A 20051-nucleotide genomic window follows, 5' to 3' on the forward strand; every position below is an offset into this window, starting at 1 on the left:
AAGGTGGTAGACCATTATTATAAAAACATTTTAGGCCAGGCGTGGTGGCTCACACCTGTAATCCCAGCACTTTGGGAGGCCAAGGCAGGCAGATCACCTGAGGTCGGGAGTTTGAGACCAGCCTGACCAATGTGGAGAAACCCTGTCTCTACTAAAAATACAAAATTAGCTAGGCATGGTGGCACATGCCTGTAATCCCAGCTACTCGGGAGGCTGAGGCAGGAGAATCGCTTGAACCCAGGAGGCTGAGGTTGCGGTGAGCCAAGATCTCGCCATTGCACTCCAGCCTCGGCAACAAGAGTGAAACTTCGTTTCAAAAAAAAAAAAAAAAAAGGCCAGGCATGGTGGCTCACGCCTATAATCCCAGCACTTTGGGAGGCCAAGGCAGGGGGATCACGTGGTCAAAAGATCGAGACCATCCTGGCCAACACGGTGTAACCCCGTCTCTACTAAAAATACAAAAATTAGCTGGACACGGTGGTGCACGCTATAGTTTGAGTTACTCGGGAGGATAAGGCAGGAGAATCGCTTGAATCCAGGAGGCAGAGGTTGCAATGTGCCGAGATTGCACCACTGCACTCCAGCCTGGCAAAAGTGAGACTCCATCTCAAAAAAAAAAAAAAAAAAAAAATTTTAAGTTCTTTGCCATTCTAATAAGTACATGAAAAGTTGCTCATTACGAGCCATTAAAAAAAATGTAAATTAGGGCTGGGCATGGTGGCTCACGCCTGTAATCCCAGCACTTTGGGAGGCCGAGGTGGGTGGATCATGAGGTCAGGAGTTCGAGACCAGTTTGACCAATGTGGTGAAACCCAGTCCCTTGTGCCTGTAGTCCCAGCTACTCGGGAGGCTGAGGCAGGAGAATTGCTTGAACCTGGGAGCTGGAGGTTGCAGTGAGCTGAGATCATGCTGCTGCACTCCAGCCTGGGCAACAGAGTGAGACTCCGTAAAAAAAAAAAAAAAAAATGAAAGAAAGAAAAAAAAACCACAATGTGATACTACTTCGCACCCACTAAGATGGTTATAATAAAAAAGACAGACAAGAACAAGTGTTGGCAAGGAAGTAGAGAAACAGGAACTCTCATACATTGCTGGTGAGAATGTAAAATAGTGTAGACATTTTGGAAAACAGTTTGGAATAAATTCACCATATGACCCAACAATTCTACTCCTAGGTATCTACCCAAGAGAAATGAAAACATGTCCAAAGACTTGTATGCAAACGTTCATAGCAGCATTATTCATAATATCCCGAAGTGGAAACAATCCAAATGTCCATCAGCCAGTGAATGGATAAATAAAATATAACATATCTATATAATGAAAAACTATTTAGCAATAAAAAGAAATGAAATACTGATACCACAACATGAATGACTCTCAAAAACATTAAAATGCAAAAGACCAGATGGAAAAGAGCACATATTATACAAGTTCATTTATGTGAAATGTCCAGAAAAGACAAATCTATAGATGCAAAAACTATTAATGTCTTCCTAGGGGTAGAAGTGAGTACAGGGACTAATTATAAATGGGTCCAAAATACCTTTTGGGGATGATAGACATGTTTCAAAGCTGGATCATGGTTATTGTTACAAAACTTGTAAATTTACTAAAAATCATAGATTAGTACACTTAAAACAGGCAAATTTTATGGTATGTAAATGATACTTCAACAAAGCTGTTTAAAAAAAATTCTGTGCCATTCTTATATATGGCATCTGAGAAACTGGGAAAAAGTGTAGAATGGTAAGTGCAGGAAAAAAATAGAGATTAGACAGAAGAGAAATTCATGACTAAAAGTATAGAGAAAAAAAAATTAGAAGCTAATAAAGCAACCACAAAATGACAGTCTTTTCTAAAACACTTTAGTAAAATTCTTCTTTTCCATTACGTAATCATACATACTTACTGGCAACTGGGATATAATCTTTTCCAAACTTCTTAGTTCTACCCTTGAACTTTGAATTTCTTGTTGACATAAATCTAGTCGCTCATTCTGTGCTGCAACACGGACCTTTAATTCTCGGTTTTCATTCATTAAAGAAAATTTGTCTCTAAGTATTTCGTCTTTGTTCTCTAACTCACTCTCTAGCTTCAAAATACTTTGTCTAGATTCAGTTAGTTGTGCCATGACTTCTGAATTTTTCACTGCCATGATCCTTAACTTTTCTTTTCCGTTGTTATTTTCTTCTTTTAACTGCCTATGAAGAAAAGAGAATAAAAATGAAAATAAAATATATATGCATTCATTTTAATCATATTTATTTAATCTCACTTTTAAAATTTTTTGAAGCTTAATTCTAAAATAATACCTGCTCACATTTACTAAATACCTACTTTCTGCATGCCAGGCACTCACAACTTTATGTGGTTGGCACTATTATTACTTCTTATTTACAGATGAGGTAACTGAGGCACAAAAAGGTTATATAACTTTCCCAGTGTCTCACAGTAAATGGTAGGGAAGGACAGCCCTACTGTCTTAAAAGCATTTCTGCTCCCTGTTTAATTATATAAGACAGGAAACCTAACTCTAAAATCCCTGACATAGCACTTCACATTATCAACAAAGTTTTGGATTCCTAAAACAGGAGAAAAAGTAAACTGGCTCTACATAATTGTACAATCAGCTTAAGAGCCCAGCATCAATGACTTTCTGTTCTTACAAGGATTCTTTTAAGAAATACTGCAACAGCAACTCTTAATGGCACACTGGGAGATACTGCGAGGAAAAACTTAGACATTTTAGAGGGTTAGACTCCAAATGTGAAGTTTTAAAAATATCTTAACCAATTTATTTCACTTATATTTGAAATATGAAAATAACATTTTTTTGAAAAATATGAAAATAACATGACTTAAGAAATCATATCTAATTACATATACAAGAATTCTTTCATGAAGTATAAAAATTTCAAGTGATAAAGGATTGCATCATAGTGTAATTGGCAGCATCTTTCTTTCTTAAAAGTATATCTTGCAATCGATAACCGATTCTAGAAAATACTCTAGTAAAAAGTATCTTTACTCCCTCCTCCTTGGCAAAAATACTAAACAGACTACCTTAAGGAAAGTATGGCAAAATTAGATGAACTAGTCATTGATTGCTTCCTGCTCCCCCCCTTTTTTTTTTTAAATTAACAGTTTGAAGTGATAAAGACTGATTAATATTAACCTCTGAAAGTTGATGGGTGTTAGTTTTGAGAGGACAACATGATGTACTAAAAGAGAGTATCGGAGTCAGAAGACTTTGATCTTTCAGACCTTCAGTCAATTCTGGCTACTCTCAGGGCTTCCGTTTACTTATAAAATGAGAAGTTCGGACTAGGTAATTTTTTACGATTTGAGAAACACTTTTTTTACAACATCGGATATTATACACATTTTACTAGTGAGTTAATGTGGTTATACATCAAGGACATTATATCTATTAATTTTCTCTAAATATATGCAAAGCAAATATGTTGATCAGTATGTCTCCATATTTACAAGTATATTAGCATTAACACATTTTACTTCACTGCTAATTCTAACTCTATAGCTAGAAAACAGTTTCAGTCATGAAGCCTATCCTTCTATATAATGTAAGCCCATAATTACAACATATAAAATATTGTTTTAAAATGTTTCAGTTTTTTCCATGTCCACACAAAAATCCTTTTTCTACAACAGAATACTGTACCTTAATTTCTCTTTCAGAATTTCAAGTTCACTTTTATACAGACCACACTTTTCTTGTAGCCTTTTATTTTCTTTTTCACAGTTAATTAGATTTCTCTCTAATATTTCTTCTTCAGCTTGAACCTAAAACAATAATTTAAGTGGACATACTAATGTGGTTGTAAGTTTTAGGTGTTTCAAGCTAAAAATGTAAGTAGTGATTTCAGAAATAAGCAGGAGAGTAGACTAAGAATTTCATACATTTAAGTCCCCAGCCTTGTAGTGAAAAGAAGCAAAGTGAAGTTCCTGGGCAGTAGCAAAGGACAGAGAAAAAGATGCTACTACCTGTCCAGAAAACCTGTAACAGATAGGCAATTGCATCAACTGAAGTAAAAAATTCATCTACAGCTGCTGCGTCTGAGTTACTAAAGGTTAATTTCAGTGCAAATGTTCCAGAGAAGTTATTTTTGAAATTTTAACCACAAAATTTACCAACAAAACCACAGCCCAAAATGTAGAACAGATAAAAGCACCCAAGATACAGTGTTGAGAGGAGAAGATTGGGTAGATCTACCCCAATTCCTTTGTTACCCTGTTACATCCACCTAACTATAGGGCTTTGCTGAGCATTGTTTGCAACTGATAATCCTAAGTGTAAAAAAACAAAACCTGTCTCTTACATTCTTCTCTCCTTCTCCATAAAGTCCTTCTTCTCCCCAAGAATATTCCTCCTACTAGGTCTTCTACCTCCCCTTACTGATCACCTTATTAAAAATCCCTTCTAAGATATTTCATTCCCACAAGGACCCTCTCTAGCTCTCAAAACAGCGTTCTGATTAACTAATTCACACTTAAGATTTCAGTACCCTAAAACTTAAAGTATAATAATAATAAAATTAAAAAAAAATATTTCAGTACCTAGTGAGACCTTAATATTTTACACTGCCAAGTGATAACAGTTTTACTGCAAAGGAATGACCACTTCGTAATCAATTGCAGACTCTCTCCTTGATCTCAGTATTTAATATTGTTGGTAACTTCTCCTCTAAAATATTTTATCATGTAGCTGTCATGATAATATTACACTTGACTCTGGCCACTCTTGTTTTCTTTGCTTCCTTTTATTAACTCATCACATTCCTGACTGCTCTTTTCTTTCTATATATTCTCTCAAAAGTTTAGCGAATTTCTTGGCTTTCCTTATTGCAAATATATTATGAGAAACACTCACCCCAAGTTTCCAAAATCCCTCCTATCCTCCTTACGCTATGAAAATTACTTAAGGAACATCTTATGAGACCAAAGACATTTAATTCAAAATTGTTCAATTTCCTTCCACCTAAAACTTTTTTCTGTTTTTATCCACTTTTTTCCCATAAAGAAAAGAAATGTCCTATTTCATTAAAAAAAAAGAATCTCACTTCTGCTTTTGGACTATCATATTACATATCGTTCGGACCGTTTTGCCATCTTTTATTCCTTATAATTCTAGCATCTTCAATCTCCCCCTACTAATATGTTGAGGGTACCCTTAGGTGCTTTACCACGCTTCTTTACCTTAACTTAGCTTCTTTCTACCCTTCCATTCGCTGCCTCTCCCAACCTACCACACACACTTATTTCCTCTTCACCTACCATATGTAAAGAATTGTCTGTTAGCTACCTCTACTCCCTCCCTTTCCATTTCTCCCATTTCAGAGGTTGTGCCTTCTACTTTAATAAGTTGCTCTCTACAAAGTATCCAATGACTCCCTGATTATAAAAACCAATAGCTCTGTCTCATTCCTCATCTTTCTAAATTTTTTTTCTGATTTTTTACAGACAGGGTCTTGCTCTTTCACTCAGGCCTGAGTGCAGTGGCATTATCATGGCTTAATGCAGCCTCTAACGCCTGAATTCAAGCAATCCTTCTACCTCAGCCTCCTGAGTAGCTGGAATCACAGGCATAAGCCACCACACCTGGTTCAGTCTTCATTCTTCTTGACCAGTTTGCAACATCTGGCACTGAAGATCACCACCTTCTTTTTAAAATGTTCTATCACCTTGGCTTTTCTTATTATACTTTCCTGATTCTCTAATTTTTTAAAATCACTTCTCGATATCTTTCAAAAGCTAATCTACCTGTTCTTTATCTCCCAGGGTATCTTTCATCTTGTTCTCATTCTATATGAACTCTGTCAATGTCCAAGGCTTCTACCACTTTAATTCAGTACTGTCAATTCTCAAAACTACAGCCCCAGTACAGATTTGTATGCCTAAATCCAGACCTATAGTTACAAAAGCGTACTAGAAACCTATAACTGGATATTCTACAAATATTTCCAAAATAGAACTCATTAACTTTTTTTCCTAAATTGTCTATTTTGATTCATGATGCAATCATCCAGCAGTCACTCAAACCAGCAACCTAAAAATATCCTATATTCTTCTTTCTCATACTGCCCGCTTCTAATGCATTCAAGTGGTCACTAGATCCCACTGATTCCCCAACTTTAACATCCCTCATAGCTACCTACTCAGCTCCTTCATCTTCAATATCTCTTGCCTTGTCTTTTAAAGTCTACTTGACTTGTCTCTCACCTCTCAAATGCATCTTCACATGATATCAGAGTGAGCTTCCTAGAGCATAGACTTTGATCATTTTCCCTGCTTAACACTGTTCAATGATATATCACAATCTTTGAGAGAGCCTAGCAGCTCAAGCATTGCCTACTCTGTGAAGCCTTCTTTGGGCCCACCAGAGTTTATTAACCACCGCCACCTTCATCCCACCCTACCACACCTACCTCTTATTTCTATATTATACTTCTTATTCCAAAGTACTGAAATTATTTGTTTACATACTTGTCAATCTTACTAGACAGTGAGCTCTTTAGGATAGGTATCATGTGTTATGTATCACTGAATCTCCCAGAGACTAGCACAGTAACTGGCATGTAAAAGGAATTTCATGATTGTTTAATAAATGAACACCCATCTTCTTACTCTACCCGTCTACCTAAACATTCCTTCCTCTGCCTTTCTACCTTTCTTGGATCAGAATCATAAACTTCCTCTGCTTTCATTGTTATCTCAAGACGGAAGTCTCCCATATTAGTATCTCTTTACCAGACCTCTCTTTTGAGCTCAATATCTGAATATCCAACTGTGGTGTTCCTCCATACACATTTCATTACCATGTGATATTACTTAAAGATACTAAATGAATATAATAAATGAATGTAATAAACTCACTATTATTTCTATATCAAATCAGTTCAAGGAACCTTCCGAGAGGCAGAAGCAAGCCCCTCTCAGAGTAGCAGACTGAGGGAGACCAGTTGAAAGCTACATAATCTATCTTCATTTTCATTGAAGTGATAAAAATGAATTTCTTTCTTCTACTTCTTTAGCTCCAATCTCTGTTAACACATTCCATCCTTTTCTATATTTTGTTCCTTCTCCTCTCTCTACTCTTTTCCCTCTTTGGATAAAAAAGTTTCTCCTGATAATAAAAGGGCTGGTGAACACCATCCTTAACTAACATTTACAAATTGTTTATTTAAATGATTTTGTAAGATCATAAAAATTACTCTCTGTTTCAACCATAAACATATTTTAATTATTCCTACCTTTATTGTTGGAATATAGACAGTAATACAAAACACTGAATTTGCACAACTGCCTTTTACCTTTTCCAGTTTTTCAGCCACTTTTTTTTTATATTGTTGGAAAGCTTTACTCAGTTCTTCGGCATTATATAGTGCTTCATTCCTTTGTCGTTCAGCTCTAAAATTTAAAAAGAGATAATGAAGAAAAGTGAAGAATGCTCTGCATTTGAACAGTTAAGTTCCAAAGTAATCTTTAATTACAAGGAATAATTGGAGAGAAACAAATTTCTCTGTACTAAAAAGGAGTATTAGGCTTAAAGTATAAAATGAAGAATGTAGATCATACTACAAAAATTTTCTCACTCTATCAATATGAAAAATAAAATATAACACAAAACAATAATAAACATAAATGTCGAAATATATATAAATTCTTACGTGTTGGCAATTTTTTTTTTCCCTATCTGGAAAAGACAGATTAGGGAAATAGCCTGAGGCTGGATGATACATTTTTAAAGGTTAGGTATTACAGAATCAGTCTATTGTCTAGAATATTAAATATACTCAGTAAATTCTGTGACCTTTGCAAAGGTCAAATAAATTTCAAACAGTTATTTCAAAAAATGGTAACTTCTATTGATACCAGATATAAAAATCTAGACAACAAAAAACACAACCACCACCAACCACTGTTTAAGCCCAACCTTGTTGCCTCATCTCTTAGTTCCTTATGCTTCTTGCAATGAAATGAAAATTTGGGGCACAATACATTGAGAATATTTGGTCAATATCACTCTCACACCTAAAAATATTTTAATATTTAAACCTAGTCCCATCATATTCTTTCTAATGTAAGTGAGGTTAGTGACCCTCCTCTTATCCAGGGTGAATTACTCTATTTATAGTCTAGATCTTAACTCTTAACCCTTCAGAAATACACTCTAGCTTCTGTATTTTCATTCTCTCTGTTGGTTATTTTGCCACAAGTATAAACAAGTTCAAGTAAAAGTACTCCTAACTTTCTGAGTCTATGTGGTTAAGTACGTCTATTTGACTCCAAAGTTTCAGATAAAGGAAAGTAAGGACAACAAAGGATTTCTCTGAAAATCTGTAGGAATATAATCAATTCCTGAGTGTGCACAGGTACTGTTCAGAGCAAAGGATACCTGTATTTCTCACTTAAACAAACAAAAACCTTCCCACATATTGTGCTTTCCTCTATCAGCCTTCTTTTCAAGCCAGACTTATCCACTTTACACTTATCTACTCTTCCTCACTTCCAATTTGTAAAAAGTAATGACATATTTCAGCCACACCAAAAAGTGTGGATAAATATTACCATGTACTCCCAATCACGTTTTAATGAATCTTCACCCTTTGTCTGAAAAGGCTACAGAAGACAAACAAAATATTACAAATAAAGTTGAGGTCCTTATGTGTCCCTTCCAAATCCCATTCCCCTGACTTCTTCAAACAGAGGTAACCCTATCCTGATTTTGGTGTTTTTTATTTTGTATATTCATGTTAACCTACACCCACAAATAGTATATATCACAGTTCATCTATTCTGAGAGACACATTGTTTTCACTTTTTGTTGTGTGTGTGGGGTCTTGCTATTTTGCCCGGGCTGGTCTTGAATTCCTGGCCTCAAGTAATACTCCCACTTTGGCCTCCCCAAGTGCTTGGATTACTGGAGTTAGTCACTGTGTCCAGCCTGTTCTTGCTTTTTTTTTTTTTTTTTTTTTAATAATCTCCTATAGTCTTACCATGTTTTCACATTTTTAACATCTCTAAAATTGTTATGTGCTGGGTGTGGTGGTTCACGCCTGTATTCCAAACACTTTAGAAGGCTGAGCCAGGATTGCTTGAAGCCAGAAGTTAGAGACCAGCCTGGGAAACACAGTGAGATCGTCTCTACAAAAAGTTAACTGGGCATGGTGGTGCACACCTGTAGTCCTAGCTACTCTAGAGGCTGAGGCAGGAGGATCCCTTGAACGCAGGGGTTTGAGGCTGGAGTGAGCCATGATCGCAACACTGCATTCTAGCCTGGGTGACAGAGCAAGACCCTATCTCTAAAAAAAATAAAATAAAATAAGACAGTTCCAGGTGGGGGTCTGTAAAGTGCAGCAGCCACGGCCAGCTACCTCATGCTCAACAACAGCACCTAGATGCTCATACTGGGGGGGTGGGCACCTGCAAGTCCCCCTTGGGCCAGGTAACTGAAGCTGTGAAGGTGACAATTGACATCGGATACTGCTGCATTGACTGTGTCCACATGTACCAGAATGCAAATGAGGTGGGGGTAGCCATTCAGAGGAGCTACCCACTGTGGGTCTCCTCTGAGCTGTTCCGTTGCTAAACAGAGCTTCTCTTGCTCACCCTCCACTTGTTTGCATACCTCATTCTTCCTGGATGCAGGACAAGAACTCAGGACCCACTGAATGGTGGGGCTTAGAATGCTGTAACACAACTGGCTGAAACACACCCCTTGCTCACTACGTTGCAGGCAACAAGAAGAAAAGACAAGAGAAGGAGAGAAGAGCTACAGCCCTTCGGGGGAAACCAAACCTATGAGCTTCCCGAGCCAGGGCTGTGACACCCTCTTTAGGGCTCTGTGGTTCCTGGTGTCTCCAAGCTTCCAGCACCACCACGTTCCCTGGTGTCAGCCACGGAAGCTGCTTATGCAATGCCTGGTCCAGCCACAGCCCCGTAGGGAGCTGGCGCCTAGAGCTGCTCACACCACCACAGCCGGCATGCCTGGCTATGCATAGTGGCCGGACCCTACGGTCGTTCACACACCCCTTGCCATTCTGCACCTAGCTCACCCTTGGCAGATGTGGGATCCAGGGTGGTAGCACAAGCCAAGTGCAGCCTGCCAGGCTGAGTGGGCAGAATGAGCCCACTGGGCCAGAGTAAAACTTGGGCAATGGTGCCACTGGCCACAGAGGTTTCTGGCTGGTGAAGCAATACCCCAAGGATCCCAAAACAGCATATTGTGCCCCTCCTACTTCTAGAAATCTGTAAGTATAAAAATTTCTTCCTTCATGTCAGTCCTGTGTCTGTATCTTACCATATCTGATGAAAACAAACCCCAAATACATTTTAAAACACACATTAAAGCCAGGCACAGTGGCTCATGCCTATAATACTTGCACTTTAGGAGGCCAAGGCAAGAGGACCGCTTGAACCCAGGAGTTCAAGACCAGCCTGGGCAACACAGTGAGACCCCACGTGTAAAAAAAATTTAAAAATTAGTCGGGTGTGGTGGGGCAAGCCTGTAGTCCTAACTGTCTGGGAGCCTGAGGTGGGAGATCACTTGAGCCCAGGAGTTGGGAGCTACTGTGAGCCATGATCACAGCATTGCACTCCAGCCTGGGTAACAAAGCAATACCATATCTCTTTAAAAAAAAAAATTAAGACTATACGTATCTTCTGTAGATTTTTTCTTATAGTTTTTCTTATTTGATTTTAATTTTTTATTGAGTAAAGTACAGAAATCCTAAATGAGAGAATTTTTTAATAATGTGTATACTTAACTACTAACCCAATCAAATAGAGAACACTTCCAGCACCCCTGTGTACCTTCCCAGTGAATATTCTTTACCCCAAAAAGGTAAGCACCATTTGGACTTTTAACAACATATGTTAATTTTGCCTATCCTTGATTTGCTATGGAATTATACAGTATTCTACTGTGTATGGCTTCTTCTGCTGAGCATTATATGTGTGATAATAACCCATGTTGTTACATAGTTGTAGTGGCTCTTTTTTACTGACGTGTATAATTATGTGAACACACCACAGTTTATACATTACACTGTTGATGAACATTTAGCAATGAATAAAATTACTTTAACATTTTTTTCTTTTTATTTTATTTTATTTTATTTATTATTATTATTATTATACTTTAGGCTCTATGGTATATGTGCGCAACGTGCAGGTAAGTTACATATGTATACATGTGCCATGCTGGTGCGCTGCACCCACCAACTCGTCATCTAGCATTAGGTATATCTCCCAATGCTATCCCTCCCCCCTCCCCCCACCCCACAACAGTCCCCGAAGTGTGATGTTCCCCTTCCTGTGTCTTGTACATGTCTTTTAATACAGGGACTAAGTTTTGTTGAAATGAATGCTGGATCATAAGGCAGGCTTATGTTTACCTTTAGCAGCTACTGACAAACAGTTTTCCAAAGTGGTTCTACCAGTTTACACTTCCATTAGAAAGGCAGGAGAGTGGGCCGGGCGCGGTGGCTCACGCCTGTAATCCCAGCACTTTGGGAGGCCGAGGCGGGCGGATCACGATGTCAGGAGATTGAGATCATCCTGGCTAACACGGAGAAACCCCATCTCTACTAAAAATACAAAAAATTAGCCGGGCGTGGTGGCAGGCGCCTATAGTCCCAGCTACTAGGGAGGCTGAGGCATGAACCCGGGAGGTGGAGCTTGCAGTGAGCAGAGATCGCACCACTGCACCACTGCACTCCAGCCTGGGCGAGAGTGAGACTCCGTCTCAAAAAAAAAAAAAAAAAAGAAAAGAAATGCAGAAGAGTTTCAATTCCACATCCTTGCCATAACTTGTTTTTGAGAGTCTTTTCCATTTTAGTCATCATGGGCTGTAGTGGGCCTGATGTTTCCTTTCCTTTTGTCACCATTGTTTTGACTAGTTTAGTTATTTGTGGGCAGATTTTTAATTACTGATTTGATATCTCTAATAGCTATATATACACACACACATATATATGTACACACACACATATATATACATATATATATTTATTCAGGTTTTCCATTTATTTTAAAGTTAGTTTTGTTAAATTATATTTTGCTGAGAATTTTATTTAGTCTAAGTTTTCAAATGTATCATCTTTAAAATGATTCAGTTATTGGCCTTATTTCTTATATATTTCTTATTGCTTACCGATTTATAGCTAAATCTGTAATTTGGGAGTCCCTTGTCAATCCCAACACTTGTGCCTTTTCTCCTTTATTAATCTTGTCTGATGCCCATTTTCTTGTTCATTGTGAAAATAACCACATTTAGGTTTTGGTAATCCTTTATATTGTTTCATTGTTTTCTATTCATCCATTTCATCCTTATCTTTATTATTTCCTTACTTCTATTTTCTTTTGATGTTCATTCTTTCTTCTGATGTCCTCCTTTTCCTGACTACACAATTGTCTATTTCAGTTCATTAATTTTCAGTCATGATATAATACATGTATATAAGGTTAAATTTTTTCCTCTAAGAGTGTGTTTAGGTACAGCCTACAAGCAGTGATGCGCATTTTTTATATCACTCAGTTCTAAAGGTTTTCTAATTTATTCAATGGTCAATGAACACCAGTAAGCCTGGTTTGACATTTCCAAACATACAGGATTTCAAGGAGTTATATTCTAACTTAACTGAACTGTGGTTGGAGAAGATAATACATACGACATCAATCTTTTGGAATTTGTTCAAATTCATGCTTTCTGGCATAGTGAGGTAACAGATTACACCTGCTTGAAAGAATGTCAATTTCAAACTGTTGACTACAGGGTTCCATATAGACATCCATTAGATCAAGAATATTAATTGTCTTATTCAACACCTCAAGTCTTAATTTTTTGTTACTTAATTTAACAATTCCTGATAAATGTATAAAGAATTTTCCCCATATGACTACAGATTTGTTCTTTCCTCCTTGAAATTGTGCTATTTTTCTTATGTATTTTGGGACTAAATTATTAGATACATATAAGTTTAGAGTCTTTATATCTTGCTGGTTTAGAGTCTTTATATCTTCTTGGTTAAATGTTAAACATTATATGAGTCATTTTAATGTTGGTAATGATTGTTGCACTGAAGTCTATTCTGTGTGATCCTAATATAGTAATATCAACTTTGCTTTGGTGAGTATTTATCTGAAACATTTCTTTCCATCCTTTTTTTTTTCTTTTTTGAGACAAGAGTCTTACTCTGTCACTCAGGCTGGAGTGCAACGGCACAATCTTGGCTCACTGTAATCTCTGCCTCCTAGGCTCAAGCAATCCCTTTCACCTTAACCTCCCGAGTAGCTGGGACTCCAGGCGTGTGCCACCACACCGGGCTAGTTTTTATATTTTTTGTAGAGATGGGGTTTCACCATGTTGCCCGGGCTGGTCCTGAACTCATGAGCTCAAGTGATCCACCCATCTCGGCCCCACAAAATGCTAGGATTACAGGTGTTAGCCACCCCATCCAGTCTGCTTTCAATTTTTCTGTGTCCTTATGTTTTAGGTAATCTCTTACAAACAGCATAAAGCTAAACAATCTCTCCCTTTCTTTACACTGGCCTTTTAATCCATTATGATTAATCTTCTCCATCCAATAGTCCTTGCAAAGGTTCTGATCTTTCAATCTCAGAATGTGTCTTGGTCTATTTGTGCTGCTAGAACAAATATCATAGTCTGGGTTGTTTATAAAAAACAGAAATGTATTTCTCACAGTTCTGGAGGCTAGGAAGTCCAAGATCAAGGCACTGGCAGTTTGGTAGGGCCTAATCTCTCTGCTTCCAAGATGGTGCCTTAAATGCTACATCCTCCAAGGAGGAGGAACGCTATATTCTGACATGACAGAAAGGAAAAAAGGGACAAACTCCCTCTGTCAAGCCCTCTTATAATGGCATTAATCCATCCATGAAAGCAGAGCCCTTGTGACCTAAGTACCTCCAAAATGCCCCACCTCCCAACAGTGTTGCGTTGGGATTAAGTTTCCAATACAAAAAATTGGGGGGACACATTCAAACCATAGCAGAAAGTCAATATTCATTTTAGTTCTTCAAAAAGCTCCAAGAGTCTTCATGTCATACCTCTACCTAAAAATCTCAATTGGCTATTTATGCTCTCCAGGTTAAAATACAAATCCTTTGGTATAACACACAAAGCCATTTACAGTCTGGATCCAGCCTGTCTTTCTTGTCTCATCTCCCACTACACCTATTTACTTATAAGAACATAAAATTACTTAAGAGTTCTTCAGCAATGATACCCTTTAATACTTCTATACCTTTGCACATGCTGCCCAGAATGTGTCTGTCCTCCACTTATTCACTTTGTGAAGCCAAAGTCAATACTTAGCCAGGCGCAGTGGCTCATGCCTGTAATTCCAGCACTTTGGGAGGCCGAGGAGGGTGGATCACTTGAGGTCAGGAGTTTCAGACCAGCCTGACCACCATGGTGAAACCCAGTCTCTACTAAAAATACAATAATTAGCTGGGCGTGATAGTGCATGCCTGTAATCCCAGCTACTCTGGAAGCTGAGAAAGGAGAATTGCTTGAACCCAGGGGGCGGAGGCTGCAGTGAGCCAAGATCACACCACTGCATTCCAGCCTGCGAGACAGAGTAAGACTCCATCTCAAACAACAACAACAAAGTCAATACTCTATCCTAAAAGTCATCTCTTATCTAAGTTCTATAGAGGAAACTAGTAGCTCTTCCTCTTTATTTTTTCTTGGCAGCTATATTGTGAATGTGGTCTTCATGTATTATTATCTCACTATTTTAAATAACCATGTGCAAAGCTTATCTGAGTAAGTGAAGTGTGAATTCTAGAGTATTTAACCACAAAGTTTATAAAATAGTTACAAATTGTTAGTATTTATTAAGAGGTACCCTACATTTCTTTTTCTCATTTACTCTTCATATCTATCCATATCAAGATAATATCATCTTTATTTAACAGATGAAAAAACCTGAGATTTCAAAAGGTTATATCATTTGGCCAAGGTAACAAAGCCAATGAGAGGTAAAATCTAAAAATTTTCTGACTAACTCCAAAACGGAAGCATTTTCTACTAAGCAATATTGCAAATATTGCTTAGTACAGATTATGACTTTATACTGTATAAGAACTGCTATAATCCTATTTTATTATAAAACCTTATTAGTTTAAACTCAAAAAATTTAAATCTTTACCAGTTTAAAAGTGAACTGGCATTCAGAGTTAATGGTTCCTTGGACAGAGCTACTTAAAAGACTTGATCTCAAGTTATAATTTATACAAAATAGATATTTTTGTACTATTTATATATTTCTAAAGGAAGATCCAACCACACATTCACATGCATTGAGTTTCTTTCTCTATGAGGAAAAATTTTCTTTTAAAGAGTTCATTCAACATTTTATTTAGTTTTATTAGAGGTAATATTAATTTACAGGCTTTTTCTCTGTTAGTATTTTAAACTCAGTGTACTGGTTTCAAATAGGCCATAGAACTTAATTTCAGAAATAAGTATCATTAAACTGATAATCATTATCAGTTTTGTAGAAATTAAGCCCAATCCAGAATGCTAATAACATAAATTCCACATATAAACATTTTAATGGAAAATTTTAAAAAATTAATAGATTAAAAAGAACATTGTTATTTTATTGCCAAATCTCTGAAATTTTTTCACTTCAAAAATTAACTAGAATTTTAAATAGGTAATATATCCTTTTATTCCCTTTCAAAAAAATGTATTTGCTTTAAAAACACATACCTTTTTCCTTGTTTGGTTTGTTCAAGTAAGTCCACCTTTAATTTTATACATTCCTCTTTGGACTTCTGCAAACTCTGTTCCTTTTCAATTACCATTTTCTGGCTCTGTTCCAGCTTATTTTCTGCCTCTCTATAAAATAAAGGATACTTTGTTTAAGACTACTAAAGAGATTATCCCAGGTATGCAAGAATAATTTAGGAATTATATTTGTTTAAATCAATGAGTTAAGAGAAACAATATACAAAAAGAGATAGAGAAAAAGGCATATTCATCACTTGTTAATTAAGAGTATTTTAAAGAATAAAAGAATACTTCCACCAGATGATAAATATATCTGAAGTAATAACTCCCATCATATTTTATATTCAGATACCAGAAGCATTCCTGTATAGTTCAGAAACTAAATAAACATGACTGTTATCACCCCCACATCCAACAACTTTTCTGACAGTTCTACCCACTGCAAAAAGCAAATATGAAAAGGTAATAAGTAGTATAAATGCTGAAAAGGAAAGACAAAATTTTTTCTTTCTTTCTTTTTCCTACTCTTTGACTCAGAAACAAAATTTTTTTTACTTGCTGATAATACCATTAGCTACCAATTACAAAATAATTATATTATACAAAAGTCGGTAACCTTCCCATACACTAGCAATGAACAAAGTAGGAACAATTCACAATTGCCAAAAATATAAAATACCTACAAATAAATTTAAAATAATATATGTATTACAAAGAAAATTACAAAACTCTGATGGACATAAAAGACAACTTTAGTGTGCAGCAGAATCATTTGCAGAACTTGTGAAACACCTTCCAACTTGGTTCAGTATGCCAGAGATAAGACCTGAGAATTTGCATTTCTAACAAGTTCCCAGGTGATGCTACTACTGCTGGTCCTTTAACTATACTTTCAGAATCACTCAGAGTAATATGTTATTTAATATGCATATATTTCCCATTTTATTTAAAGCAGAAGAGAATAAATTATAAAGTGCCTGATGGCAAGGCATGGCAGCTCATGCCTGTAATCCCAACACTTTGGGAGGCCGATGCAGGATGACTGCTTGAGGCCAGGAGTTTGAGACCAGCCTGACCAACACAGTGAGACCCTGTCTCTACAAAATAAAAAAAAAAAGCTTAGCTGGGCACAGTGGTGCGTGCCTGTAGTCCCACCTACCTGGGAGGCTGAGGCAGAAGGATCACTTGAGCCCAGGAGGCTGAGGCTGCAGTGAGCCATACTGTACCACTGCACTCCAGCCTAGGTGACACAGTGAGACCCTGTCTGTAAAAATAATAAAATAAAAGTGTCTTGAACTCCTTTTGAAACACTGAGTATATACTTCTATGTAGGTGAAGAAATGAACTAATTCATATTTGATAAAAGCATGTAAATAGGCATCTCACCTTAGTCTTCTTAGCCCTTATATACTGCATGCAACCTACAGCCAAGAGGAGTTATGACTGACTAAAAATAGATTCAACAAGTTCTAAGACAGCTGAACACCATTAGGTTACTGTGAATTTATTGGGTGTGGGGAACAATATTTAACAAGATATAACAAAATGTAAAAGTAGAAAATAAAACTTTGAGAGCTATAAAAAGTATATTTACCTCAAAACTTTATCTTGAGCTGAAACCTCTGCTTCCAAATTTATAATCTGTTCTTCTAAGATTGGGACACTGGCTGCCTGCTGTTGAGCAGACTCAAGCATAGAAACCTAAAACATAAAAACAACTTTTATAGTACTTTCAGAAAATAAATTAACCTACTTGGTCCTTAGTTTTTTTCCTGTCAGATGAGGGTGTTCAATAGGGCTCCCAAATCACTGGTCAGATATAAAGCTTCCCATCTATTCCTTTGATCAACATTTACATGGGCATATCATCATTATAAGCCAGCCTTGGCATGTAAGCTCCTGGCATTACCTTCAACTTATAACTAAAGAGTTATTTAGGGGAGAAAATAGAATCTCTATTGATAAGCATCTAGCAAGATTAATTTTACATAAATTAGAAAATTAAACATAAAATATCAAACTATAAACAATTATAAAAGAAAATATTTATTGACTTTTTATGATTTAAAAACCTAATTATAGAATACATGCTTACTAGGAAGAATCTAAATACAGAAAAGCATAATAACCCTACAATCTGTATTATAAAGAGAGTACAACTACTATAGCAGGGTGGGAACCCACAATCTAAATGGTATAGAAGAGAGTATCAATAAGATAACTATCACTGAAAAAGAAGTTTAGAACATGAAGGCACAAGGTACTGTAGAGGGCAGAAGTGAGGACCTAATGAAAAACCAGGGATACAGTTCAACGTATCTGCAAGTAACAGTCATCCTCTTTTTCCCACTTCCAGAACACCAATAGCAAGGTGTTGGCATACTAGGAAAGAGGCAGAAAGTTTATTATCAGAAGAAACTGAACAGAAGAAGCTTGAGACTGTGAGACACTAAGAGTAATGAGCAGGAATGAAGTACAGCTGTAACAAGGGAATTAATACAAAACGGTTAGCCCCACCTTACTACTCAATTTCATTTTGGGTTATCCCACAGGTGAGAAACTAAAGGATTCTTTGCTGGAGAAACTCAATTGCTCCAAAAAAAAAAAAAAACAAAAAAACAAAAAAACCTCTTTCCACGCTGATAGCGCTCCCACAAACATGGTGAACATTCCTAAAACCTGTAAGACTTTCTGTAAGAAGTGTGGCAAGCACCAACCCCAGAAAGTGACACAGTACAAGAAGGGCAAGGATTCTCTGTATGCCCAGGGAGAGTGTCGATATGACAGGAAGCAGAGTGGTTATGGTGGGCAGACTAAGTAGATTTTCCAGAAAAAGGCTGAAACTACAAAGAAGATCGTGATAAGGCTTGAGTGCATTGAGCCCAACTGCAGATCTAAGAGAATGCTGAGTATTAAAAGATGCAAGCATTCTCAACTAGGAGGAGATAAGAGCAGAAAGAGCCAAGTGACCCAGTTCTAAGTGTTATCTTGTGTTTTATTATGAAGACAATAAAATCTTGAGTCAAAAAAAAAAAAAAAAGGAAAAGAAAAACATCTCATACTGATACTGTTTGGGGGCTGGAGGTGTTTCCCTACAAAAGAACCACCTCCCTAATCATCACCCAGAAATAAAGTCCACTGGACAACAAACCACCAATCTGCATTTAAATGCCTTTCTCTTAAATATGAATAGCTAAAACACTAACATCTGAAAAAATCTTCTTTTTTTTGAGATGGAGTCTCACTCTGTCACCAGGCTGGAGTGCAGTGGCGCGACCTCAGCTCACTGCAACCTCTGCCTCCGGGTTCAAGCAATTCTCCTGCCTCAGCCTCCCGAGTAGCTGGGACTACAGGCACACACCACCACGCCCAGCTAATTTTTGTATTTTTAGTAGAGACGGGGTTTCACCATGTTGGCCACGACGGTCTCGATCTCTTAACCTCGTGATCCGCCCACCTCAGATTCCCAAAGTTGTGGAATTACAGGCGTGAGCCACCGTGCCCAGCCCAAAAGCTTCTAACATAAAAGTCAGAGGCCTAAACAAAAGAAAAAGGAAAGTAAACCAAACATGAAAAAAAAATCATTAACTCTTCAGAGTGCTGAGAGAATACTACATTAGTATGTTATGAAATACAAAACAATCGGAACAAAAAAAACTTTAGAAACCGAAAAAAGTATGACAGCCAAAATAAAAGATTCAATAGAAGTGCAAAAAATAATGTTGAGAATACCTCCTAAATAAAAATCACAGGGCCAGGCGCGGCGGCTCAATCCTGTCATCCCAGCACTTTGGGAGGTGGGTGGATTGCTTGAGTCCAGGAGTTCAAAATCAGCCTGGGCAACATGGCAAAACTCCATCTTTACAAAAAGACAATACAAAAACTAGCCAGGCATAGTGGCATGTGCCTGTAGTCCCAGCTACTTGGGAGGTTAAGGTGGGAGGATCACTTGTGCCCAGGAGGTCAAGGTTGCACTGAGCTGTGATTGCACCATTGCACTTCAGCCTGGGCAACAGAGCAAGACCTTGTCTCAAAAAAAACAAAAAAACAAGGCTTACATTCAAAAGACAGGTAATAACAAATGTTTGCATGAATGTGGAGAAAAGGGAATCTTCATACGCTGTTGGTGGGAATGGAAATTAGTACAATTATTATGGAGAACAGTTTGGAGGCTCCTCAAAAAACTAAAAATACAGCTACCATATGACCCAGAAATTCTACTGCTGGGCATATACCCAAAAGAAAGGAAATCAGTATATTGAAAAGG

The 20051-nt window shown here is 37.2% G+C and overlaps 1 protein-coding gene and 1 pseudogene across 32 annotated transcripts in view; one reads left to right on the forward strand and one right to left on the reverse strand.

Annotated features, from left to right (window-relative positions):
• The window catches only part of CCDC18 (coiled-coil domain containing 18), a 101594-nt gene that overhangs the window by 71906 nt on the left and 9637 nt on the right, over window positions 1-20051 (reverse strand). For 29 of the 32 annotated variants that reach the window (XM_063664638.1, XM_063664629.1, XM_063664606.1 and 26 more), the window contains 5 exons: window positions 17379-17485; window positions 15764-15892; window positions 7335-7431; window positions 3686-3807; window positions 1913-2204 (listed from right to left, as the gene is read on the reverse strand). In XM_063664638.1, the coding sequence (XP_063520708.1) occupies window positions 1913-2204; window positions 3686-3807; window positions 7335-7431; window positions 15764-15892; window positions 17379-17485 (747 nt within the window). Of the gene's footprint in view, window positions 1-1912; window positions 2205-3685; window positions 3808-7274; window positions 7432-15763; window positions 15893-17378; window positions 17486-20051 lie in introns of all 32 variants that reach the window. The other 3 variants (XM_063664603.1, XM_054475978.2, XM_063664668.1) reach the window with 1 other exon arrangement.
• LOC129030595 (large ribosomal subunit protein eL42-like) lies at window positions 18444-18764 on the forward strand (annotated as a pseudogene).

The sequence above is a fragment of the Pongo pygmaeus genome, chromosome 1, assembly GCF_028885625.2.
Source record: "Pongo pygmaeus isolate AG05252 chromosome 1, NHGRI_mPonPyg2-v2.0_pri, whole genome shotgun sequence".
Taxonomy (NCBI): domain Eukaryota; kingdom Metazoa; phylum Chordata; class Mammalia; order Primates; family Hominidae; genus Pongo; species Pongo pygmaeus.